This window comes from Salvelinus sp. IW2-2015, linkage group LG4q.1:29 (assembly GCF_002910315.2).
Source record: "Salvelinus sp. IW2-2015 linkage group LG4q.1:29, ASM291031v2, whole genome shotgun sequence".
NCBI lineage: Eukaryota > Metazoa > Chordata > Actinopteri > Salmoniformes > Salmonidae > Salvelinus > Salvelinus sp. IW2-2015.
The window spans coordinates 34505686-34529991 of NC_036842.1; the positions used below are offsets into that span (position 1 = coordinate 34505686).

Below are 24306 nucleotides of genomic sequence, written 5' to 3' on the forward strand. Positions count from 1 at the left end.
GTAACTCTGTGTTGTCTGTTCACACTGCTATGCTTTATCTTGGCCAGGTCGCAGTTGCAAATGAGAACTTGTTCTCAACTAGCCTACCTGGTTAAATAAAGGTGAAATAAATAAAAAATAAAAAATAAAAAATAATGTTAAGACTGATTGTTTTTTATAAGATAAGTTTAATGCTAGCTGGCAACTTACCTTGGTTCCTTGCTGCACTCGCGTATCAGGTGGTCAGCCTGCCACGCAGTCTCCTCGTGGAGTGCAATGTAATCCAAAAATGGAGATTACCGATTGTTATGAAAACTTGAAATCGGCCCTAATTAATCGGCCATGCTGATTAATCGGTTGACCTTAAAGGCAGTTGGAGGCCATGGAAGGAGTGTTTAATTGCATTGAAGCTCGTTTGGAGGTTTGTTAACACAGTGTCCAAAGATGGGCCAGATGTATACAGAATGGTGTCGTCTGCGTAGAGGTGGATCAGAGAATTACCAGCAGCAAGAGCGACATCATTGATATATACAGAGAAAATTGTTGGCCCGAGAATTGAACCCTGTGGCACCCCTAGAGGACCGGACAACAGGCCCTCCGATTTGACACACTGAACTCTATTTGAGAAGTAGTTGGTGAATCAGGGGAGACAGTAATTTGAGAAACCAAGGCTATTGAGTTTGCCGATAAGAATGCAGTGATTGACAGAGTCGAAAGTCTTGGCCAGGTCGATGAAGACGGCTGCACAGTACTGTCTTTTATCGATGGCGGTTATGATATCGTTTAGGACCTTGAGCATGGCTGAGGTGCACCCATGACCAGCTCGGAAACCAGATTGCATAGTGGAGAAGGTAAGGTGGGATTCGAAATGATCGGTGATCTGTTTGTTAACTTGGCTTTCTAAGATTTTAGAAAGGCAGGGCAGGATGGATATATGTCTATAACAGTTTGGGTCTAGAGTCTCTCCCCCTTTGAAGAGGGGGATGACCGCGGCAGCTTTCCAACATTTGGGGATCTCAGATGATACAAAAGAGAGGTTGAACAGGCTAGTAATAGGGGTTGCAACAATTTTGGAGGATAATTTTAGAAAGAGAGGGTCCAGATTGTCTAGCCCAGCTGATTTGTAGGGGTCCAGATTTTACAGCTATTTCAGAACATCAGCTGTCTGGATTTGGGTGAAGGAGAAGCGGGGGGACTTGGGAAAGTTGCTGCAGGGGGTGCAAAGCTGTTGGCCGGGGTAGGGGTAGCAAGGTGGAAAGCATGGCCAGCCGTAGAAAAATGCTTATTGAAATGATCGATTATCGTAGATTTATCGGTGGTGACAGTGTTTCCTAGCCTCAGTGCAGTGGGCAGCTGGGAGGAGGTGCTCTTTTTCTCCATGGACTTTACAGTGTCCCAAAACTTATTGGAATTTGTGCTGCAGGATGTACATTTCTGTTTGAAAAAGCTAGCCTTAGCTTTCCTAACTGACTGTGTATATTGGTTCCTGACTTCCCTGAAAAGTTGCATATCGCAGGGGCTATTCGGTGCTAATGCAGAACGCCACAGGATGTTTTTGTGCTGGTCAAGGGCAGTCATTTTTTTTTTTTTATCTGACACAGCGGTTGCATTAAGGAGAAGTTTATCTAAAGTTCCATGTAAAATACTTGTATCTTTTATCAATGTTTATTATGAGTATTTCTGTAAATTGATGTGGCTCTCTGCAAAATCACCGGATGTTTTGGATGCAAAACGTTACTGAACATAACACGCCAATGTAAACTAAGATTTTTGGATATAAATATGAACTACATCGAACAAAACATACATGTATTGTGTAACATGAAGTCCTATGAGTGTCATCTGATGAAGATCATCAAAGGTTAGTGGATGGAAAAATGGCTGTGTTTTTCTGTGACTAAGTGCTGACCTAACATAATCGTTTGGTGTGCTTTCGTCGTAAAGCCTTTTTGAAATCGAACACTGTGGCTGGATTTACAACAAGTTTATCTTTAAAATGGTGTAAAATACTTGTATGTTTGAGGAATTTTAATTATGAGATTTCTGTTGTTTGAATTTGGCGCCCTGCACTTTCACTAGCTGTTGTCAAGTCGATCCCGTTAACGGGATCTCAGCCATAAGAAGTTAAACAGCATAATCATTACACAGGTGCACCTTGTGCTGGGGAACAATAAAAGGCCACTAAAATGTGCAGTTTTGTCACAGAACACAATGTCACAGATGTCTCAAGTTTTGAAGGGAGCGTGCAATTGGCATGCTGACCGCAGGAATGTCCACCAGAGCTGTTGCCAGAGAATTGAATGTTAATTTCTCTACAAAACGTCGTTTAGAGAATTTGGCAGTACGTCCAACCGGCATCACAACCACAGACCACGTGTATGGCGTCGTGTGGGCGAGCGGTTTGCTGATGTCAAAGTTGTGAACAGAGTGCCCCATGGTGGCGGTATGGTATGGGCAGGCATCAGCTAAGGACATTGAACCCAATTTAATTTTATCGATGGCAATTTAAATGCACAGAGATACCGTGACAAAATCCTAAGGCCCATTGTCGTGCCATTCTACCGCCGCCATCACCTTATGTTCCAGCATGATAATGCACGGCCCTATGTCGCAAGGATCTTTACACAATTCCTGGAAGCTGAAAATGTACTTCTTCTTCCATGGCCTGCATACTCAGCAGACATGATACCCATTGAGCATGTTTGGGATGCTCTGAATCGACGTGTAAGACAGGGTGTTCCAGTTCTCGCCAATATCCAGCAACTTCGCACGGCCATTAAAAAGGAGAGGGAAAACATTCCACAAGCAACAGACTGATCAACTCTATGCGAAGTAGATGTGTCACGCAGCATGAGGCAAGTGGTGGTCAGACGAGATACTGACTGGTTTTCTAATCCATGCCCCTACCTTTTATTTAAGGTATATGTGACCAACAGATGCATATCTGTATTCCCAGTCATGTCAAATCCATAGATTATGGCCTAATGAAATTATTTCCATTGAGTGATGTCCTTATATGAACTGTAACTCAGTAAATTCTTTGAAATTGTTGCATGTTGCATTTGTATTTTTGTTCTGTGTACATGCCTCTAGTCTGACTACTGTATGTGCATCCTGCGTTTGAGACTGGTTAGATTAGCTGTGGACATTGAGAGAGAGAGAGACAGAGAAAGACAGAAAGAGAGAGAGAGAGAGAGAGAGGGAGAGACAGAGAGGGAGACAGAGAGGGGGTGAGACAGAGAGAGAAGGGAGGAGAGAGAGAAAGAGAAGAAGGGGGGATGAAAAGAGATCAAGATAAAAATAGAAAGGCAGATATCAATCAAGTGAAAAATCAAGTGAAAAAGAAAGAGAGAAATAGCTCTGAGACTGAAAGAGAGCAACGGATTCTCACATTACTGTAATGATTTTTGTCAGCATTCATATTTTATCCACCTTCAAAAATATAAATAATGGAGTCAAAATAGTCCCTAGTTTTTGAACAACACATATACCGCTTACTGATCCAGGTACTTCTTCCAGCATACACAGAGACAGAAATCAGTAGAGAGGGGAAGGGTGGCCTCTGGACCACAAAGGAATTACTAGTCAGAGACAAAACATTGAGGTTGGAGTGGTCGGATTTCAAAGCACCCGAGTGATGGGATATCCGGGAACGTTTTCCGGCCTTTGCCCAAAGCGGTGGTGGCTTGGCTCTCTAACCAGTGGAGATACTACAGCTGCTGCTCCATCAGAGTGACATGCGTGCATACACACACACAGATAAAACTAGATACACATAAATACACACTCCCGTACTCTTTCTAACACACACAGGGGCATGTGCAAACATGCACACGCACACATACACACACAATCAGGCCCTATTCTCAGGTCACACACACACAAAGCTCATGTTCTATAATAGTTATGACCGAATAATGTATTAGTACTATCCATCTAGATGTAATGTACAGTCGTGACCAAAAGTTTTGAGAATGACACAAATATTAATTTTCACAAAGTCTGCTGTCTCAGTTTGTATGATGGCAATTTGCATATACTCCAGAACGTTAGTGATCAGATGAAGTCCCTCTTTGCCATGCAAATGAACTGAATCCCCAAAAAACATTTCCACTGCATTTCAACCCTGCCACAAAATGACCAGCTGACATCATGTCAGTGATTCTCTCGTTAACACAGGTGTGAGTGTTGACGAGGACACGGCTGGAGATCACTGTCATGCTGATTGAGTTCGAATAACAGACTGGAAGCTTCAAATGGAGGGTGGTGCTTGGAATCATTGTTCTTCCTCTGTCAATCATGGTTACCTGGAAGGAAACACGTGCCGTCATCATTGCTTTGCACAAAAAGGRCTTCACAGGCAAGGATATTGCTGCCAGTAAGATAACACCTAAATCAACCATTTATTGGATCATCAAGACCTTCAAGGAGAGCGGTTCAATTGTTGTGAAGAAGGCTTCAGGGCGCCCAAGAAAGCCCAGCAAGCGCCAGGACCGTCTCCTAAAGTTGATTCAGCTCTGGGATCGGGGCACCACCAGTACAGAGCTTGCTCAGGAATGGCAGCAGGCAGGTATGAGTGCATCTGCACGCACAGTGAGGCGAAGACTTTTGGAGGATGACCTGGTGTCAAGAAGGACAGCAAAGAAACCACTTCTCTCCAGGGAAATATCACTGCTGAGGACTGCTGAGGACTGGGGTAAAGTCATTTTCTCTGATGAATCCCCTTTCCGATTGCTTGGGTCATCCGGAAAAAAACTTGTCCGGAGAAGACAATGTGAGGGCTACCATCAGTCCTGTGTCATGCCAACAGTAAAGCATCCTGAGACCATTCATGTGTAGGGTTGCTTCTCAGCCAAGGGAGTGGGCTCACTCACAATTTTGCCTAAGAACACAGTCATGAATAAAGAATGGTACCAACACATCCTCCTAGAGCAACTTCTCCCAACCATCCAGGAACATTTTGGTGACGAACAATGCCTTTTCCAGCATGATGGAGCACCTTGCCATAAGGCAAAAGTGATAACTATGTGGCTCGGTGAACAAAACACAATATTTTGGTCCATGGCCAGGAAACTCCCCAGACCTTAATCCCATTGAGAACTTGTGGTCAATCCTCAAGAGGCGGGTGGACAAACAAAAACCCCACAATTTGCAGGACGGATTGCAGAGGTCTTGAAAAAGAAGGGTCAACACTGCAAATATTGACTCTTAATGGATCCTAGGTTTATGCGATAAAGCACATATCAGCAAAGTCTTAGGTAATCAAGCACATCATATTTGGTGGATGAAAGAGCGAGCGACTATAGCGGTTGCTAACTCACCTTACTGTCGAGGAGTCATGCAGAATCACCACCGAAGCCGATAGAGCGTGTGTGATTTTATTTTATTTCTTTTGCAAATGAATAGATATAGTCCATTTACCCCATGGAAAGATTGCCAACTTATTTAGAACATATTTAGACGGTAGGCATTCTATTTTATATATATCAGTAAGAGTCTTACCACATGTGTACCATCTTTTTAGAAAACAGACCAAACATTGCGCGTTGCATGAGAAACTGGTTGCTTGGTTTACCACATCAATTTGTCCATTAATATTGTCGATTAGAGTCATTTACGTCAAAAACATTTGTGTCATCACGATGTATTGGAAACAATTATATGCGCTTTGGCTTTTAGGTATAGACATGAGTGGGCCACGTGGGTTGTACCTGGGGTCACTCGGCTCAAACAACTCAATCATTCACTGATCTTGTGATTTGTATTATGACTGAGGCTATAAATGGGATGCATGTTTATATGTGGGTTGGACTGTAGAAAGGAAAAAGCAGTTGAGCACTACGGAGCTCGAAAATCAAAAGGAAGAACCGGCAGCAAATTAAATGAAAGAGATTCCTAATCAGGTTGACAGTGTGTAAAGCTTCAGAAAACAGAAGTTATTTTTGTCCGCTACCGAACACGAGGGAATGGACCCCTTTCGGGTTGTCTTTCTAGGAAAAATTGTTAATTAGATAATACGACCACTACAATACAGACACCGTTTATTCGCAACGATCAAAACCATGCGGACCACACCAGTGCGTGAATGCATATCGTCATGAGACACGTCTATTCCTAGAACATATATTGTCGAGGCCACCAGTCGACACAGATCTAGATTCTAAATTTGAATTGATGACCACTTTAATAAGTATAAATGTTGTTATATCTTTCTTTGCACCACTCTTATGAGTCTTTAACAAACACAATCATCAGTCAAATATTAAATAATTATTCAGTCTTATACCCAAATAATATTAATTCTGAAAAATCAACCATGGACTAATTAGTCCTATTATCAGGGACACACCCCATAGCAGACTCACTATCAATGCGCACTAGATCACCAATAAGAAACGCTCACAAGCTCATTGTAGAGTAGTCCCTGTCTTAAACACACCAACGCGCCTTCGACACACGTCTTCCCACGTTATTGATAGATATCACGACTGGATTAACCAACGTCTATCCTCACTCCTCAACAAGACACCAGGGTCACTTCACCTCTAGACTCACAACCCACCCTCACCCATAAGACTCACATGGATCCGATCCGGGAGGTGATTCTCATGCACCATGAACAGACCATCCACCTAGAAGGTGAGCAAGAGTTGGCTCTCAAGTAGTTTGTCAAGTGTAGCAATCGTCTACTACCATCATGAAGACCTCCGCTTTTACTTACAACGCATGCCGGTCACTTGGCACCCACTCACATAAAAGAAACCCCAAAAACCACACCCACACGCCAACAGGCATAGCGAGCTATTTTTAGTCACAATCTAATTGTGAAATTGGCCAACCAGACCCACCCCCAACAACGAACCAAACACGGTGAAGACAATCCGTTCGAAACTCGACTAAGTATTTGAAACAACACACAACACAAAAGCACCCTCACTCCACACCAAGACAGCGTCACAACTATCGTCTTACGGAGGCCGTCACGGACTAACAGCACCACACCACCAACACGAGACCAGGGTCAACTTTCCCGCCGTTGGAGCGACTGCATTTTCCTGGCTACCGAAAACTTCCACTAGTCTCTCCCCTTCAGCCAAGGCATCACTTGTCTGTCGAAGAGACATATCCACTCCACAGTGCCACTTCTCGACTTACTACACACAACCGGTCAAGCCAACCCTCACACGGAGCACCCTAGGCAAAGAGGACATTATTATTCAACCTTCTCTCCTAGACTAATACACCCACTGAATCAAGCTTAGCCTACACACTTGAGACAGATAATTGGACGAGATGGGGGGGAACAAATAACGATTTAAAAAGGGGAATTATCCAAGAGCAGGGGCTGAAGCAATGTCAATCGTTCAATGAAGGCTGAAAATTCATTCAGAACACATAAGGGATCAGTCCTTGATTTGATTGTCTGCTGCCCACCAAGACCCCAGGATCACTTCCCTCTAGACCCCCACCAAGACCCAGGGTCACTTCCCTCTAGACTCACCCCACCCAAGACCCACTTCCCTCTAGACCCCCAACCCCCCACCAAGACCCAGGATCACTTCCCTCTAGACCCCCCACCAAGACCCAGGGTCCACTTCCCTCTAGACTCACCACCCCACCAAGACCCAGGTTCCCTTCCCTCTAGACCCCCCACCCCCCACCAAGACCCAGGGTCACTTCCCTCTAAGCTCCACCACCCCCACCAAGACCCAGGCCGTCCGCGAATCATGCGCCTATTTACTTAACTAGGCAAGTCAGTTAAAAACAAAATCTTATTTACAATGACGGCCTACACCGGCCAACGCTGGGCAAATTTTGTGCCGCCCCTATGGGACTCCCAATCACGTCCGATTGTGATACAGCCTGGATTCTAACCAGGGTATCTGTAGTGACACCTCTAGCACTAAGATGCAGTGCCTTAGACCACTGCGCCACTCGGGAGCCCATTGGTGGTCAACAGAGGATGACTTGGTAGAAAGTAGGGTGATGTTGCATTCAGTATGTGTTGGAGAGAATGTTTGAGATAGTGAGTGAGTGGGTGTGTATGAACAGAGAACACGGCCTGACTTCTGCCCACAGAGAATGTGAAAAGCCACTTGTGAAGGTACAGTCACTACTCAGATTTAAGAGTCCATAGGACCCTCTGTAATGCTTGTCCTGTCCTAACCTGTCCTGCCCGAACCGGTCCTGTTCTGTACTGTTCCCTAACCCGTCCTGTCCTAACCAGTCCTAACCCATCCTTTCCTAACATCTCCTGTCCTAACATGTCCCATCCTAACCTGCCCTGTCCTAATCTGTCCTGTTCTAACATGTTCTGTCCTGTTCTGTCCTGTCCTAACCTGTCCTGTCCTGTAGCTCCACTTTTTCCAATGCTACTTGGCTGTCTCTCTCCATTTGCTTTTTCTCTGCTATGATGATGCAGAATATCCAACTATAGAATAGTAACAACTGACTTAAAAACAACATGTATAATGCATTATGATGCCCCCCCTGAACACACAATTCTCTGTTGTATTAATTGCTCCTGTAAGTCGCTGGATAAGAGCGTTTGCTAAATTACTAAAATGTAAAAATCCAAGTTCAATGGTGCCGACACTGTACCTTGTGGTACGCCGGGCATATAGGAAACTCTCTCTCTCTCAAGCGTACGCACGCACGCACGCACGCACGCACGCACGCACACACACACACAAAGGGGTCTCACCTGAGGATGCAGTAGCAGCTGTGGGCCCCCGAGGAGAGGCGGCAGAAGCCGAAGCGCTGCTTGCTCTCGATGTCCGTCAGAACAAAGGTGAAGTTCTGGCCCACTTGGCTCACCGACAGACTGCATCAGACAGAGAGGATGGGAAGCAATCAATCAAACAAATTTATCCATAAAGCAGTTTTTACATCAAAAGTCCTTTCAACAGTAATCTGGCCTAGAAAGAAGGGGAGGTAGAGAGAGAGAAGGAAGGAATTCGAGCAGGAGGAGAGAAAGAAAGAGGCCTTTTCAGACATGGCTTCTCGTTTTACACAAAGTCGTGCCCTTTAAAGTTCTTTCTGTATAAAGGTGTCGTTATTATTGCTAGTGTTATCATCATTATCAGTATTAGCATCGTAGGTAGAGTACCTAGGGGCAACAGTCCATTTAGGAGGGTTGCTGGCTGAAAGCGTCCGCATAGTAGGTTAGGTTTGCTCCTAGCAGAACTCGGCTAGGTGGAGTTGAATGTCTGCGCCTTGCATACTCCCTTAAATATTAGCTTGAATAACTAGAAAGAAGCGGCGATATTACTGTTTGTCTTCCTTGAGACGTCGAGACATAGAGTGCATTCGGAAAGTATTCAGACCCCTTGACTTTTTTCACATTTTATTACGTTACAGTCTTATTCTAAAATGGATCTAATATTTTTTTCCCTCATCAATCTACACACAATACCCCATAATGGCAAAGCGAAAAGAGGTTTTTAGACATTTTGACTAATTTATCAAAAAATGTCAAACAGAAATACCTTATTTACATAAGTATTCAGACCCTTTGCCACACTTAATTGAAGAATCCCTAATGTTGACCGACCAATCACTGACGAAGGGGCGTTGATTTCGGCTACCAAAAATATGTGTGCTCAAACAGCCAAAACAGACCCTGCCAAATACAAAAACGTTACAAAATTTTGTCGTAATACAGTTGGGTCCGAAATTATTGACACCCTTAATAAATATAAGCAATAATGACTGTATAAAGTAAATTATTAAAATACTGAGCTATATTATATGCTAAAAAAATTGGGAAATGATATTATTTTATACTAATACAATTGCTCAGAGAAAGATTTTGTTTAACAAAAAAAATAGAACATCTCGAAAGGTAGGGGTGTCAAAATGATTGACAACCATAAAGATTCTTATAAATTAAGTAGTAAAAAGTTGTATTTGGTCCCAAATTTCTAGCACGCAATGACTACATCAAGCTTATGGATGCATTTGCAGTTCGTTTTGGTTGTGTTTCACATTATTTTGTGCCCAATAGAAATGAACGACAAATAATGTATTATGTTATTTTGGAGTCACTTTTATTGTAAACACTTCTATATTAATGTGGATTCTACCACGATTATGGATAATCCTGAATGCATTGTGAATAATGATTAGTGAGAAAGTTAGAGGGTCAAAGATCATTCCCCAAGACATGCTAACCTCCCCTGTTATTGATAATGGTGAAGGTTAGCATGTCTTGGGGGTATGATATAAAATACTAACCTCCCCTGTTATTGATAATGGTGAAGGTTAGCATGTCCTAGGGGTATGATCTTTGACCCTCTGTAACTTTCTCACTCATCATTATTCACGATTCATTCAGGATTATCCAGATCACCTATTGGGCACAAAATAATCTGAAACACAACCAAAACAAACTCAAACACATCCAAGTTTGTAGTCACAAGCTTAATTTGATGTAGTCATTGTGTGCTAGGAATATGGGACCAAATACTACACTATTGACTACTTTATTTATAAGTATCTTTAGGGATGTCAATAATTTTGTGCGCCACTGTATATGCGCAAACTGTTTCCCACTGGGAAGCATACGGTAAGCTTGACTGTGTGCGCCACCCTATAGTAGTGAATGGCTGTGTGGATATGTGGGTGGCTGTGTGGATGGCTGTGTGGATGTGTGGCATGGCCAGTAGCCGGGGTGACAAGAATGCCCTGAGTCGGCGTGTCACATGGCTAACTATAGAAGCCTAGCGGGCAGCCTCTCTCTCTCTCGTGTGACAAGAGGTCGGAATAATGGGCTGTGTGTGCGTGTGCGTGCGTGTGTGCCTGCGTGTGTGTGTGGAGATGATAGTGAAGCTACTTCTGACCCATGGATTTCTCAACATGAGCAAGTAGAGCCAGTGTCAAGAGAAAGGGACGGACGCGGGAGGAAATGTCAAACAGCTTCACACACACACACAGTTTTCCTCCCACTCGCTGCCTCCCTGCCTTCTCCTCCATGGTATGTGTCACTCCTGTTGATATTGACTGGAGTGACTGCGGTCACCATGCGTGTGATTCCTCATCTCTCCTGTAGATGGCGATAGCACTCAGGGACTTCACTAGCACCAGAGTAGTGTTCTCTCTCTAATGATGCAGGTTGTAGCATATTGTGTGGAGACTGTCCATGTGTAAGAGGTGAGAACATTCAGTTTCCAAGTAACCAAACCATCTCTCTTGTTGTAGGTGTGATAACTGTCAAGCTAAGGAATAGGACAAGCTAGTGTGTAGCTGTGGAGTTAAAGCTGCAATATGTAACTTTTTGGGTGACCCAACCAAATTCAATGAGTTATAGATTTCATTCTTATTGAAAGCAAGTCTAAGAAGTTGTAGATAAGTTCTACGTGCGCTTTTCTATGCTTCCCGGTCTTGAGTTTTGTTTTTGCATCTTTTACTTTGGGTTTTGTACACCAGCTTCAAACTGTTGAAAATACAATATTTTGTGGTTATTCAAAATATATTTCACTGCGGTTCAGATGGTACAATGATTCTCTACACTATACCTGATATTTTGGCACATAAACAGAAATGAGGAAAACTATTAGAATTTTAGCAACCAGGTGGAGCGATTTCTGCATAGTGTACCTTTAAGTCACATACTGTATGTGTTGTCAGTCTGAGATACAAATGAACTATAGTATAATTTAGTGTTAGTTTACTGCGACAAATTCTAAAATGTATTTTTGTACTTGGGGGGGGGGGGGGGGGGGGGGCATTTGATAGGCCATAATAAAATAGTTAAAAGTAGCTCCCTCTCAACCAAGTGGGGGACAGGAGAGAGCTCGGGCCTAGCCACCAGCTGGGTTTGGTAAATCACACTCTGAAGAGACACATTACTTCCCTAGAGGGGTGGTGTGTGTGTGTGTTATGGGGGTCTAGGACCTTAAACTCTCCAAAAAGCTTCCGGAGAACACGGCTGCCGGCTGTGCGGCATTACAAACGACGAGAGGGAGGGAGTGTGTGTGTGTTATAACAAACGTACCTGTCCACACTGAAGGGGAAGCAGAACTTGGGGACTGTCTGAAGAGTTTCCTGTTTGGGGAGAGAGAGAGAGAACAGAGAGGAGAGAAGAGAGAGAGAACATTTATACATCTAAAGGAGCCAATAAATCTAAGTATTAACTGCGCCACACCATATAACAGTGCATGGCCTGGAGAAATCAGAGACAGATGAGGGCAGAGGGCAGAGAAGGAGGTGAAGGAAATATCTATTAAGGTGTAAAGGGGGACAAAGAAAGGAGGGAGAGAAGGAGAAATAGAGGAAGGAGGAGAGGAAGTAGAGGAGAGAAAGAAGGAGAGATAGAGGAAGTAGAGGAGAGAGAGACATTGACAGGGGGAGCGGGTCAATCAAAGACAATTGTACCGGCGAGGATTTAAAAAAAATGGAAGAGTGGGGAAAAAGAAAAGAACACAATGGCAACAAATGAAGCCGGCGGTGGTGTGGTGGGAGTTTGGTTGAGGAGGTGGGTAGGGAGGGGTGTGTGTGTCTGAGCAGTGTTAACAGGGCCCTGGGGGGGGGGGGGAGCTGCCCCAACATATGGGCAACAGTGAAAGGGGAGCGAGCGGCAGGATCCAAGGGGACCAGCGGGAACGGGTAGAGGGGGGTGGGTGGGGGATACTAGGGAGGCCAGGGGAATCACAGATCAGCATGGGGCAAGAGGTGAGGGGGAGAGGGGATAGAAGGCTGGCAGGCAGGGGCTTTGCCTGGCCACCTCTCTCTCTCTCTCAGCTGTGTCCCTCCAACACAGGGAGTCGGGGACCCCTGGATTAGGGCCCTGGGACTATGGGGAAACTAACAAAGACAGACAGAGGGGGAGGGAGAGAGAAGTGAGAGGAAGAGAAAGAAGGAATAGCGAGCGTACAGAGCAAAAAAAGGAAAAAGAGAGAGAGAAAAATAGTGGTGGAGTGAGAAAGAGCTATGTGATAGAGCAAGAAGTGAGGGGGAAAAAGAGGGAAAATTAAAGGTGGAGGGGTACAACGAGAGAGAGAGAGGTGCAGGGAGGGAGAGAGAGAGGAAGAGAGATGGGAAGAAAGCAAGAAAGTGGAGAGAAAGAAAGAGAATGAGTAACACAGGGGCCCAGGAGAGCTCAGACTAGCAACTAGGCCGGACAACAACAGAGCAGGCTGGGGCCTGGGTTTTTGGTAGACAGAGGAGAGAGTCATACCCAGCCAGGGCGCTCTCTGACCGTGCTCATTTTGTTTAAGTCTTAGTTTTAACATGTCTTTTAGTCTTAGTTACATTTTAGCCATTTCATCCTTCTTTAGTTTTAGTTATTCAGTCAACTAAAACTCTGGAGAATTGTTGTCTAGATTTAGTCACAGCCATTTTAGTCACATAATACTGAGTGCATTTTTTTCTATTAAATAATGAATATTTAGGCTTCCATCATGTGCACATTCAGATAGCGTTGTCCAACTAGGCCTACTATCTCCTGGTATACCTTAGCTGGCAACATTGCGGCAGATTGTAACCAATGCCGGCCGTAAATAAGCATATACGCTATAAAGCATTGGCTACAGATTAAACAATTTACAGCTCAGATTTTCTCCCCATCATAACCCTCAAGGAGGTAAATAACAGAGGTTTCCTTGAAAACGGGATAATTTGAGCTTTACAAAAATGCCTGAAGTATTACTGTACTCATAATAGTCAACATTTCTCATAGGAAAAAAGCAACTGTGGAGCGAGAGCGGCAACAGATGAATGAATAAAAGTTCACACTGGAAAATAGAGTTTCTGATGTGATCAAAGAAAAAATAACCTACATGAAAGTAAGAGAGAGAGTAAACATTGTTTCTAGTTGAGGTTATTTAGAGGTCCAGTGTCCTGCCTTCGCATCAGTACAAAAGATTGACGAGTGACTGAAGTGACCTCCTGGGAGCTGTGTGGGAGAGCTGCCCAGAAAAGCTCAATCAGACCATGCAACTGAAAGATGTCCATTCTGCCAATGAGAGGATTGCATGAAATATTCTGCATGCATGCTTCTGATTGGACAACATGGATAAAAAGGTTCACGTGAAATTAAAATATAAAGTAATTTGTAAGATAGTTTTTTCCCAGGGCATGTCGTCTTGTTATCGTCATAGTTTTAGCATGGAAAAATAGGTTGTTGACGAGTATTATTCGTCATAGTTATTGTTGACGAAATTAACACCGCTCCCTGGTGGGCTACCACAGCCGTGTTGAGGCCCTGGCGGAACCAGATGGAGGGACAAACAAGAGTGCCAGGCAGCAGAGAGCTTCAAGCCTGTAGTCCCCCAAGACCTCCACCCCCGGGTGGACAACCAATTACTGACTCAGCTCACTGATCGCCATGGCAGCAGATGAGGGTGAGTCGGTGGCACCTGGATGGTGAGGCCTTAGCTACCATGATGCTTTGGGGCCGCCATGGGACGCGGTGGGCAGGTGGTGGTTCAGGTGTGGTGAAAAACAAGTGAAAGGTGAGAGGAGCGAGGTGTGATATAATAAAAAAGACTGGAGTTCACATTGGTGCGGCTGGCTACCGGGTTAAGCGAGCAGTGTGTCAAGATGCAGTGCAGCTTGGCAGGGTCTTGTTGTTTTGGAGGACGCACGGCTCTCGACCTTCGCCTCTCCCGAGTCCGTAGGGGAGTTGCAGCGATGGGACAAGACTGTAACTACCAATTGGATATCACCAAATTGGGGAGGAAAAAGGGGTAAAAAGTACAAAAAATAATAATAATTCAAGAGAGGGAGGCACAGGCACTGATGTAACTATGTCACCATGACAACAGCACACATATAGCATGCACATTCACACACATGCATTAAACACACACACACATCTGTTATGAAACTGAGGAAGTTAAATAATAACACACCATTTTTAGTCAGTAAAACTGACCTCCAACTCTTATTCACTAGACCTCTCTACTAGTATTAGCCAAGCCGTAAACTGTCACACACTGTCATGTCCCTCTCAAAAGATTAGGCCAAACGACTTGACACAAACCGCAAACCTTCTACAGGCTAGCTGAGGAGACAGCTTTGTGACAGTTTATAAGGGTTTGAATCAAGTGTTTTCCCTTGGCTTGAATTCCCTGCTCTGAAAACAGGTTGACGTTTATTGTCATGAGTCTTGTCCTGGAGGCAGAACTAAGCATTTTCCTCTTAGATAGGCTGGCTGCAAAGTCAAAATTGGCTACATTGTAAAAATAGCTTTTTGGTCTTAATTTAAGGTTAGGGTTAGGCATTAGGGTTAGCAGTGTGGTTAAATGTTAGGGTTAAGGTTAGGTTTAAAATCATATTTCATGACTTTGTGACTGTGCCAACTAGTGACCACTGAATAGCTGCCTCCAAAACAAGATTTGTGACAAGAAACGCGAACCTGCGGTCTGAAAGGGCAAAGCTAGTCTGATGGTTACTGACTCACTCCTATGACTAACATGGGCTTATGAAGCTGGCCGGTTCCATTTAGCAACAAACAGTTCCAGTCAGGGCCTGAGTCATGGCCTGAGTCACCCAAGACTGAACCCACACACCCCTCAGGGAATATGAGACTGAACCCACACACCCCTCAGGGAATATGAGACTGAATCCACACACCCCTCAGGGAACATGAGACTGAACCCACACACCCCTCAGGAAACATGAGACTGAACCCACACACCCCTCAGGGAACATGAGACTGAACCCACACACCCCTCAGGGAATATGAGACTGAACCCACACACCCCTCAGGGAATATGAGACTGAACCCACACACCCCTCAGGGAATATGAGACTGAACCCACACACCCCTCAGGGAAAATGAGACTGAACCCACACACCCCTCAGGGAACATGAGACTGAACCCACACACCCCTCAGGGGAATATGAGACTGAACCCACACACCCCTCAGGGAACATGAGACTGAACCCACACACCCCTCAGGGAACATGAGACTGAACCCACACACCCCTCAGGAAACATGAGACTGAACCCACACACCCCTCAGGGAATATGAGACTGAACCCACACACCCCTCAGGGAATATGAGACTGAACCCACACACCCCTCAGGAAACATGAGACTAAACTAGGCTTGGGCGATATACCGTTTATACCGGGTTTTTTGAAATACAAACGGTATGATATTTTTTAAGAGCCTGAACCCACACACCCCTCAGGAAATACAAATCATAGGGTTGCCAGATTCTGAAAATTCTCAAAGATTTCATGTATAATTCCTCTTACCATCATTAGAAAAATCTCTCAAAATGCAGAATTCTGAGAGATTATGGTTCAGGTCAAACCTAAGGTTGGCGTTGGCAATCCTACAGCCTAGGCTGTAAACAATCACAGAATGATGAACCATTCACTCAGGGCCTTTCAGGATAGCAAGGCAAGATAGGCTATTAGCCTAAGTAGTAGTAGGCTAAATATTAAGATCATTCTTTCAAATCTGGAATTGAATTATAATTACATTTCTCTAACATTGTGCACAAATTCTGTGACCTCAAGACTTTCTAACGACAAGTTCATCATGTTCTATTCTCATCTTCATTTCAATTGATTTAAGCTCTTCTGACTCCCTTTCATTTCCCCAAGCCTGGCTAATACAAGACTCCCAACAGAAACACAATACAGAAAACTCCAGGTGCTTTACCCTGTCAATACCATTCCCAACTCCAGGTGCTTTACCCTGTCAATACCATTCCCAACTCCAGGTGCTTTACTCTGTCAATACCATTCCCAACTCCAGGGGCTTTACTCTGTCAATACCATTCCCAACACCAGGGACTTTACACTGTCAATAACATTCCCAATACCAGGGGCTTTAACCTGTCAATACCATTCCCAACTCCAGGGGCATTGCACTGTCAATACCATTCCCAACACCTGGGGCTTTACCCTGTCAATACCATTCCCAGCTCCAGGTGCTTTACCCTGTCAATACCATTCCCAACTCCAGGGGCTTTACCCTGTCAATACCATTCCCAACACCAGGGGCTTTACCCTGTCAATACCATTTCTAATTAATCATTGTAATAATGATTCAACAGCTGAGAGTTATGGGGGGAGGGGGGGCGGTTGCACCTGCACCATCTCCACCCCTCTACTTCAGATCCGTCTGTCATTCCCCTCCTCCTATCTACTGGGATGGGGAGGCGCCGATCACTCGTTCTCACCAGAGAATGGGGTTTAGTTATTTAATTTCCCATAAAACTAATTGCATTTAAAGAAATATGTCAAAATGGATTTAATCTTACTATAAGTCAAAGTTTTCTAAGGATTGGTCTTAGTGCAGTTCCCCTGTACATGACAAACACCTGCCTATGGCAGGAAATGTTGTTGTTTTTGTTGTTGACATTTGAAAGGGATAAATGATGTGTTTATTTGTGATGCGACTGGGAGGGGAGTCAGAATGGAAGGATGAGGCCAAGCACTCCGCTTACTTTTTGAATGTGTGTTACATGCATACAAAACTGAGACACACACACATTCAGTAAAAACTAGAAACACATGCAAATACAGTATGTATATTAAATGAAGTAGTGCATTACATAGCCTCCTAATAAAAATACAAAGATTTAAAACACTTGCAAACAGCACACTAGAACAGCACACTAGAACAGCACACTAGAAAAGGCAGATGAAAGGCTGAGACATCTACGCCCTCACAAAACAACAAACTAAAGATGAAAACATACAGCAGAGAAACTTATAAACCAATAAAACTTCTGTCATTTTAAGTGGTATCATACACAATTCTAATAGTCACTAGACTATGTAGTAGTAGTATTAATAGCAGAAGTAGCCAAGCACTTGCATAGGAAAGCATCTATTAGAATTCGTCACTCAGAATGATGCAGAGAAGCTATTTCACAGAAATTATGGGGTTGTTCGTTTTAACAAGTGCATATGTCGTCATATATCCGGAGAGCAATAATCATCCATCATTATTTAGGCACAGGGACGGCTTAGCCATTCAGCCCCAGGAATAGGAAACAGATTTCGAAGGGGGGGAGGTGGATGGAGGGATGTAGTGTGTGTGTGTGCCCTGTCCCCGAGTGCAAGTTGTCGTGCGATTTGCCTTATTGCCCCCCCCCCCACTAAACCCCTGTGGACTACACCTTTAGTTTTAATGCTGTAACTTCCCCCACCCCCAGCCCTCTCTTGCCCAACCTCATAACAGCTATACTGGTAGGATAGTTGTGTGTGTGGTGTGTGTGTGTGTGTGTGTGTGTGTGTGTGTGTGTGTTGTGTGTGTGTGTGTGTGTGTGTGTGTGTGTGGGTGTGTTGTGGTGGTTGTCGGAGCTGAGCTCTGTGCTACCCTGACACTTCCTGCCTCCCTGGCTGGGACTCGCCACACCTGGGGCCTCCCCTTCCCAGAGACTCCAACCTGGCAACCCAACCCCCTTCCATCTCTGAACTCCAACCTGGCAACCCAACCCCCCTTCCATCTCTGAGCTCCAACCATCCAACCCTCCTTTTCACTCAGTACATCAAACCCATCTGACATACTGCCTCGCAGCACTTATTCTCCAGACCCTGCCTGCTAACATCAATGGGGCCAGAGGGGTTGTGGGGAGTGGAGCGATGGTAGCTCATAGGGGCTTGGTGGACTTACCTCCAGCCTCGATGGGCTCAGTTTGGCCACAGATAATTGGGCCCAGGAACGGTTCCCTGACAAGACGGTCACATTCTCACACAGGCATGTAGGGGCACACACACACCCACAATGTTCACACACACACACACATGCACACACAAACACACTCGACCACACATTTTTACTTCCCCAAACTAAATGAGATGGAGGGGGGCCGGATGGATGAAGGGGAGACGGACACTACACACACACCAGTACGCCAATCAACAGGACAATCTCCTGTGTCTCCGAGTCTCTATTCCCTTCAGCACTTCACAGGGTCTCCTTCCACTGCACAACTCCCAATCACTCACTGCCCTCACAGGGTCTCCTTCCACTGCACACCTCCCAATCACTCACTGCCCTCACAGGGTCTCCTTCCACTGCACACCTCCAAATCACTCACTGCCCTCACAGGGTCTCCTTCCACCGCACACCTCCCAATCACTCACTCCCTCACAGGGTCTCCTTCCACTGCACAACTCCCAATCACTCACTGCCCTCACAGGGTCTCCTTCCACTGCACACCTCCCAATCACTCACTGCCCTCACAGGGTCTCCTTCCACCGCACACTCCCAATCACTCACTGCCCTCACAGGTCTCCTACCACTGCAACAACTCCCAATCACTCACTGCCCTCACAGGGTCTCCTTACCACTGCACACCTCCCAATCACTCACTGCCCTCACAGGGTCTCCTTCCACTGCACACCTCCCAATCACTCAATGCCCTCACAGAGTCTTTACGCACGTATTCAAGTTCCAACAATAATAAAACCTCAGTAGCAACAAAATGTGGCCACCACATAAAAAGAGAAAACGCTGCAGTATGAAATGTTGATCTTGTTGTTGTTTTTTAAAAAGCGATAATAGCAAATGTACACACACAGTTTATTAAGTACACCCATCTAGTATCGGGTCGGACCCCCGCTTTGCCTCCAGAACATACTGAATTCTTTGAGGGGATGTAAATGTTGCTCAATTGGTATTGTGTGTATTCATGTGTATTGCTAGATATTACTGCACTGTTGGAGCTAGGAGCACAATATTTTAGCTACACCCGCAATAACATCTGCTAAATGTGTATGCGACCAACACAATTTGATTTGATTTTGATCAAGGGACCTAACGTGTGCCATGAAAACATTCCCTACACCATTGCACCACTGCCACCAGCCTGTACCATTGACACCAGGCAGGATGGGGCCATGGACTCATGCTGCTTACACCAAATTCTGACTCTACCATCAGCAGGACGCAACTATCGTGCGTGAAAAGCCCAGGAGGCTGGACATTTCTGAGATACTGGAACCGGCGCGCACTGGCACCGACGATCATACCACGCTCAAAGTTGCTTAGGTAACTGAATGTCTCGATGCCTGTCTGCCTGTTTTATATAGCAAGCCACGGCCAAGTGACCACTCCAGTAATTATAAAGTGTGTGTGTGTGTGTGTGTGTGTGTGTGCGTGCGTGCGTGCGTGCGTGCGTGTGCGTGCGGGGACATTTCAATGAGATAGAAATGCTCTCTATGAGACATCCGCAGTCGACTCATGAAATGCTTTAATAAAAGGCAGCCATATTGCTACTTCATTAGGAGGAGGACGGTGCTGTGCAAACAGAGCAGAGCGCCGAGGCCCCTCATTAGCTGTAATACCACAGGCAGCACTCTCATTTGTCTCAATGAGACCCCTTTTATACAGTTATGGATTTTAAATTACTACCAGTGCAGCCACTCTGCAAAAAGGCACGGTGTCAGCACTTCACCCCACAGTGTGGACAGATGACATGAAAAATAATGAAAAAAATGATGAAAAGGGAAGACAGAAATCAAACAACGACAACAAACAAAACAACAAGTCATTAGCTGGGACACCGTGTTCGCGGATGGATGAAGCGCAACCTCGTTGCTATTTTTCTGGCGTTCTCCAAATGTCTCCAAAAGTCAGTGCCTTTAGGAGATAGAGACAGGAAAATAGCAGTGTACTCTGGAGAATTGCACGTCACAAGGAGAACGTCGACTTGAGTAAAATTTCTATTGCAATTGTTCAGGTTTTATTGCAATGGGCCCTGAAGTGAACTAGGCTTTCTGGGGCTATGAAGCTGAAGTCCTGACTCCTCCAATTATCCCATCACTTTCACAGTCGCCTTCAAAGTAGATTCAATTATATTAACTAGAAGATACCCAACTAGATATAACTAGATTAACATATGATTTAATATAGAGGGTTGCCAGGTGACCTACGATGCCTCCTGGCGGCCATGTTGGAAGACCAATAAATCAATTCTTTCGACAACAACAGCTAAGTGGCTACTCCAAGCTGCATGATAACAATGCCTAAAACTACTTGATTAATTACCATGGTCTATTTCTGTGCCGTATTTGGATGCTCTAACAAGGCAGGAAAGACAACTGATAAAAAAAGATACCTTTTTCCCCGTCAAGACCTGAACCCAGACAGTTGTCAGTACAGGGTCTGCTCCGATCATTTCATCAATGGTAAGTCTAATTTCAAGTTTAGTTTAGCTGTTATGCCACCCAGATGTTAACAACAAGATTAAGTTGGCCAACATTAGAGCTAGATAGCTTGTAGTCTAGCTATCTAGCATGCGTCTCTCTCATAGGCGGCGAGTGAGTTTGAAGTTTGGGGGAAGCTACACTATACAGTGCCTTCGGACAGTATTCAGACTTTTTCCACATTTTCTTAGGTTAAAGCCTTATTATAAAATGTATTAAATTGTTTTATTTTCTCATCAATCTCCAGAGATGTTAGATCGGGTTCAAGTCCAGGCTCTGGCTGGGCCAATCAAGGACATTGAGAGACTTGTCCCAAAGCCACTCCTGTGTTGTCTTGGCTATGTGCTTAGGGTCGTTCTCCTGTTGGAAGGTGAACCTTCGCCCCAGTCTGAGCTAGTCTCCCAGTCCCTGCAGCTGAAAAACATCCCCACAGCATGATGCTGTTTCTCATGTTCTGAGAGTCCTTTAGCGTTTTGGCAAACTCCAAGCGGGCTGTCATGTGCCTTTTACTGAGGAGTGGCTTACATCTGCCCACGCTACCATAAAGGCCTAATCGGTGGACTGCTGCAGAGATGGTTGTCCATCCGGAAGGTTCTCCCATTTCCACAGAAGAACTCTAGAGCTCTGTCAGAGTGACCATCGGGTTCTTGGACCAAGGCCCTTCTCCCCCGATTGCTCAGTTTGGCCGGGCGGACAGCTCTAGGAAGTCTTGGTGGTTCCAATCAATAATTAATTTAAGAATGATGGAGGCCACTGTGTTGTTGGGGAGCTTCAATGTTGCATAAATGTTTTGGTACCCTTCCCCAGTTCTGTGCCTCGACACAATCCTGTCTCGGAGCTCTACGGACAATTCCTTCGACCTCATGGCTTGGTTTTTGCTCTGACAAGCACGGTCAACTGTGGGACCTTATATAGACAGGTGTGTGCCTTTCCAAATCATGTACAATCAATTGAATTGACCACAGGTGGACTTCAATCAAGTTGTAGAAACATCTCAAGGATAATCAATGGAAACAGGATGCATCTGAGCTAAATTTCGAGTCTCATAGCAAAGGGTCTGAATAATCACGTAAATAAGGTATATGTTTTTTGTTTTTAATACATTTGCAAAAATTTCTAAAAACCTGTTCTCACGTTGTCATTATGAGGTATTGTGTATAGATTGCTGAGGAATTATTTAAATCATTTTAGAATAAGGCTGTAACGTAATGTGGAAAAAGTCTGAATACTTTCCGAAGGCACTGTATATACAAAAGTATGTGGACGCCCCTTCAAATTTGTGTATTTCGGCTATAACAACCACACCCATTGCTGACAGGTGTATAAAATAGAGCACACAGCCATGCAATCTCCTTAGACAAACATTGTCAGTAGAATGGCCTTACTGAAGAGCTCAGTGGCATTTAACGTGGCACAGTCATAGAATGCCACGTTTCCAACAAGTCAGTACGTCAAATTTCTGCCCTGCTAGAGCTGCCCCGGTCAACTGTAAGGGCTGTTATTGTGATGTGGAAACATCTAGGAGCAACAGTGGCTCAGCCGCGAAGTGGTAGGCCCCTCAAGCTCACAGAACGGGACCGCCGAGTGCTGAAGACCATAAAAAATAGTTTGTTCTTGGTTGCAACACTCACTACAGAGTTCCTCTGGAAGCAACGTCAGCACAAGAACTGTTCGTCAGAAGCTTCATGAAATGGGTATCCATGGCCGAGCAGATGCACATAAGCCTAAGATCACCATGCGCAAGGCCAAGTGTCGGCTGGAATGGTGTAGAGCTCGCCGCCATTGGACTCTGGAGCAGTGGAAACATGTTCTCTGGAGTGATGAATCACACTTCACCATCTGGCAGTCTGACGGACTAATCTGGGTTTGGCGGATGCCAAAAGAACACTAACTGCCCGAATCCATAATACCAACTGCAAAGTTTGGTGGAGGAGGAATAATGGTCTGGGGCTGTTTTTCATAGTTCGGGCTAGAACCCTTAGATCCAGTGAAGGGAAATCTTAACGCGACAGCATACAATGACATTCCAGACGATTCTGTGCTTCCAACATTGTGGCAAAGGTTTGGGGAAGGCCCTTTCCTGTTTCAGCATGACAATGGCCCTGTGCACAAAGTAAGGTCCATACAGAAATTGATTGTCGAGATCGGTGTGGAAGAACTTGACTGGCCTGCACAGAGCCCTGACCTCAACCCCATCGAACACTTTTGGGATTAATTAAAACGCAGACTGCGAGCCAGGCTTAAGTGCCCGACCTCACTAATGCTCGTGGCTGAATGGAAGCAGGTCCCCGCAGCAATGTTCCAACATCTAGTGGAAAGCCTTCCCAGAAGAGTGGAGGATGTTATAGCCGCAAAGGGGGAACTAATTCCATATTAATGCCAATGGGTATTGGAAAGAGATATTCGACGAGCAGGTGTCCACATACTTTTGGTCATGTAGTGTATTTTTTTCACCATAAAAATGCACCTTTACAATAAACATCCATGCATCTATTATCGCATTTGCAGACTAATGTAAGCCTACTAAACTCAGCAAAAAAAGAAACATCCCTTTTCAGGACCCTTTTTTTCAAAGATAATTCGTAAAAATCCAAATAATTTCACAGATCTTCATTGTAAAGGGTTTAAACACTGTTTCCCATGCTTGTTCAATGAACCATAAACAACTAATGAACATGCACCTGTGGAACGGTAGTTAAGACACTAACAGCTTACAGACGGTAGGCAATTAAGGTCACAGTTATGATAACTTAGGACACTAAAAGAGGCCTTTCTACTGACTCTGAAAAACACCAAAAGAAAGATGCCCAGGATCCCTGCTCATCTGCGTGAACAATTAGGCATGCTGCAAGGAGGCATGAGGACTGCAGATGTGCCAAGGCAATATATTGCAATGTCCGTACTGTGAGACGCCTAAGACAGCACTACAGGGAGACAGGACGGACAGCTGATCATCTTCTCAGTGGCAGACCACTTGTAACAACACCTGCACAGGATCGGTAAATCCGAACATCACACCTGCGGGACAGGTACAGGATGGCAACAACAACTGCCCGAGTTACACCAGGAACGCACAATCCTTCCATCAGTGCTCAGACTGTCCGCAATAGGCTGAGAAAGGCAGGTCCTCACCAGACATCACCGGCAACAACGTCGCCTATGGGCACAAACCCACCGTCGCTGGACCAGACAGGACTGGCAAAAAGT

At 44.9% G+C, this 24306-nt stretch overlaps 1 protein-coding gene across 1 annotated transcript in view; it reads right to left on the reverse strand.

Moving 5' to 3' along the window:
• Positions 1–24306, reverse strand: part of dennd1a (DENN/MADD domain containing 1A) — a 132931-nt gene that overhangs the window by 91506 nt on the left and 17119 nt on the right. The window contains exons 4-5 of the mRNA XM_070439563.1: positions 11975–12024; positions 8684–8803 (exon numbers count right to left, since the gene is read on the reverse strand). Of these exons, the coding sequence (XP_070295664.1) occupies positions 8684–8803; positions 11975–12024 (170 nt within the window). The remainder of the gene's footprint in view (positions 1–8683; positions 8804–11974; positions 12025–24306) is intronic.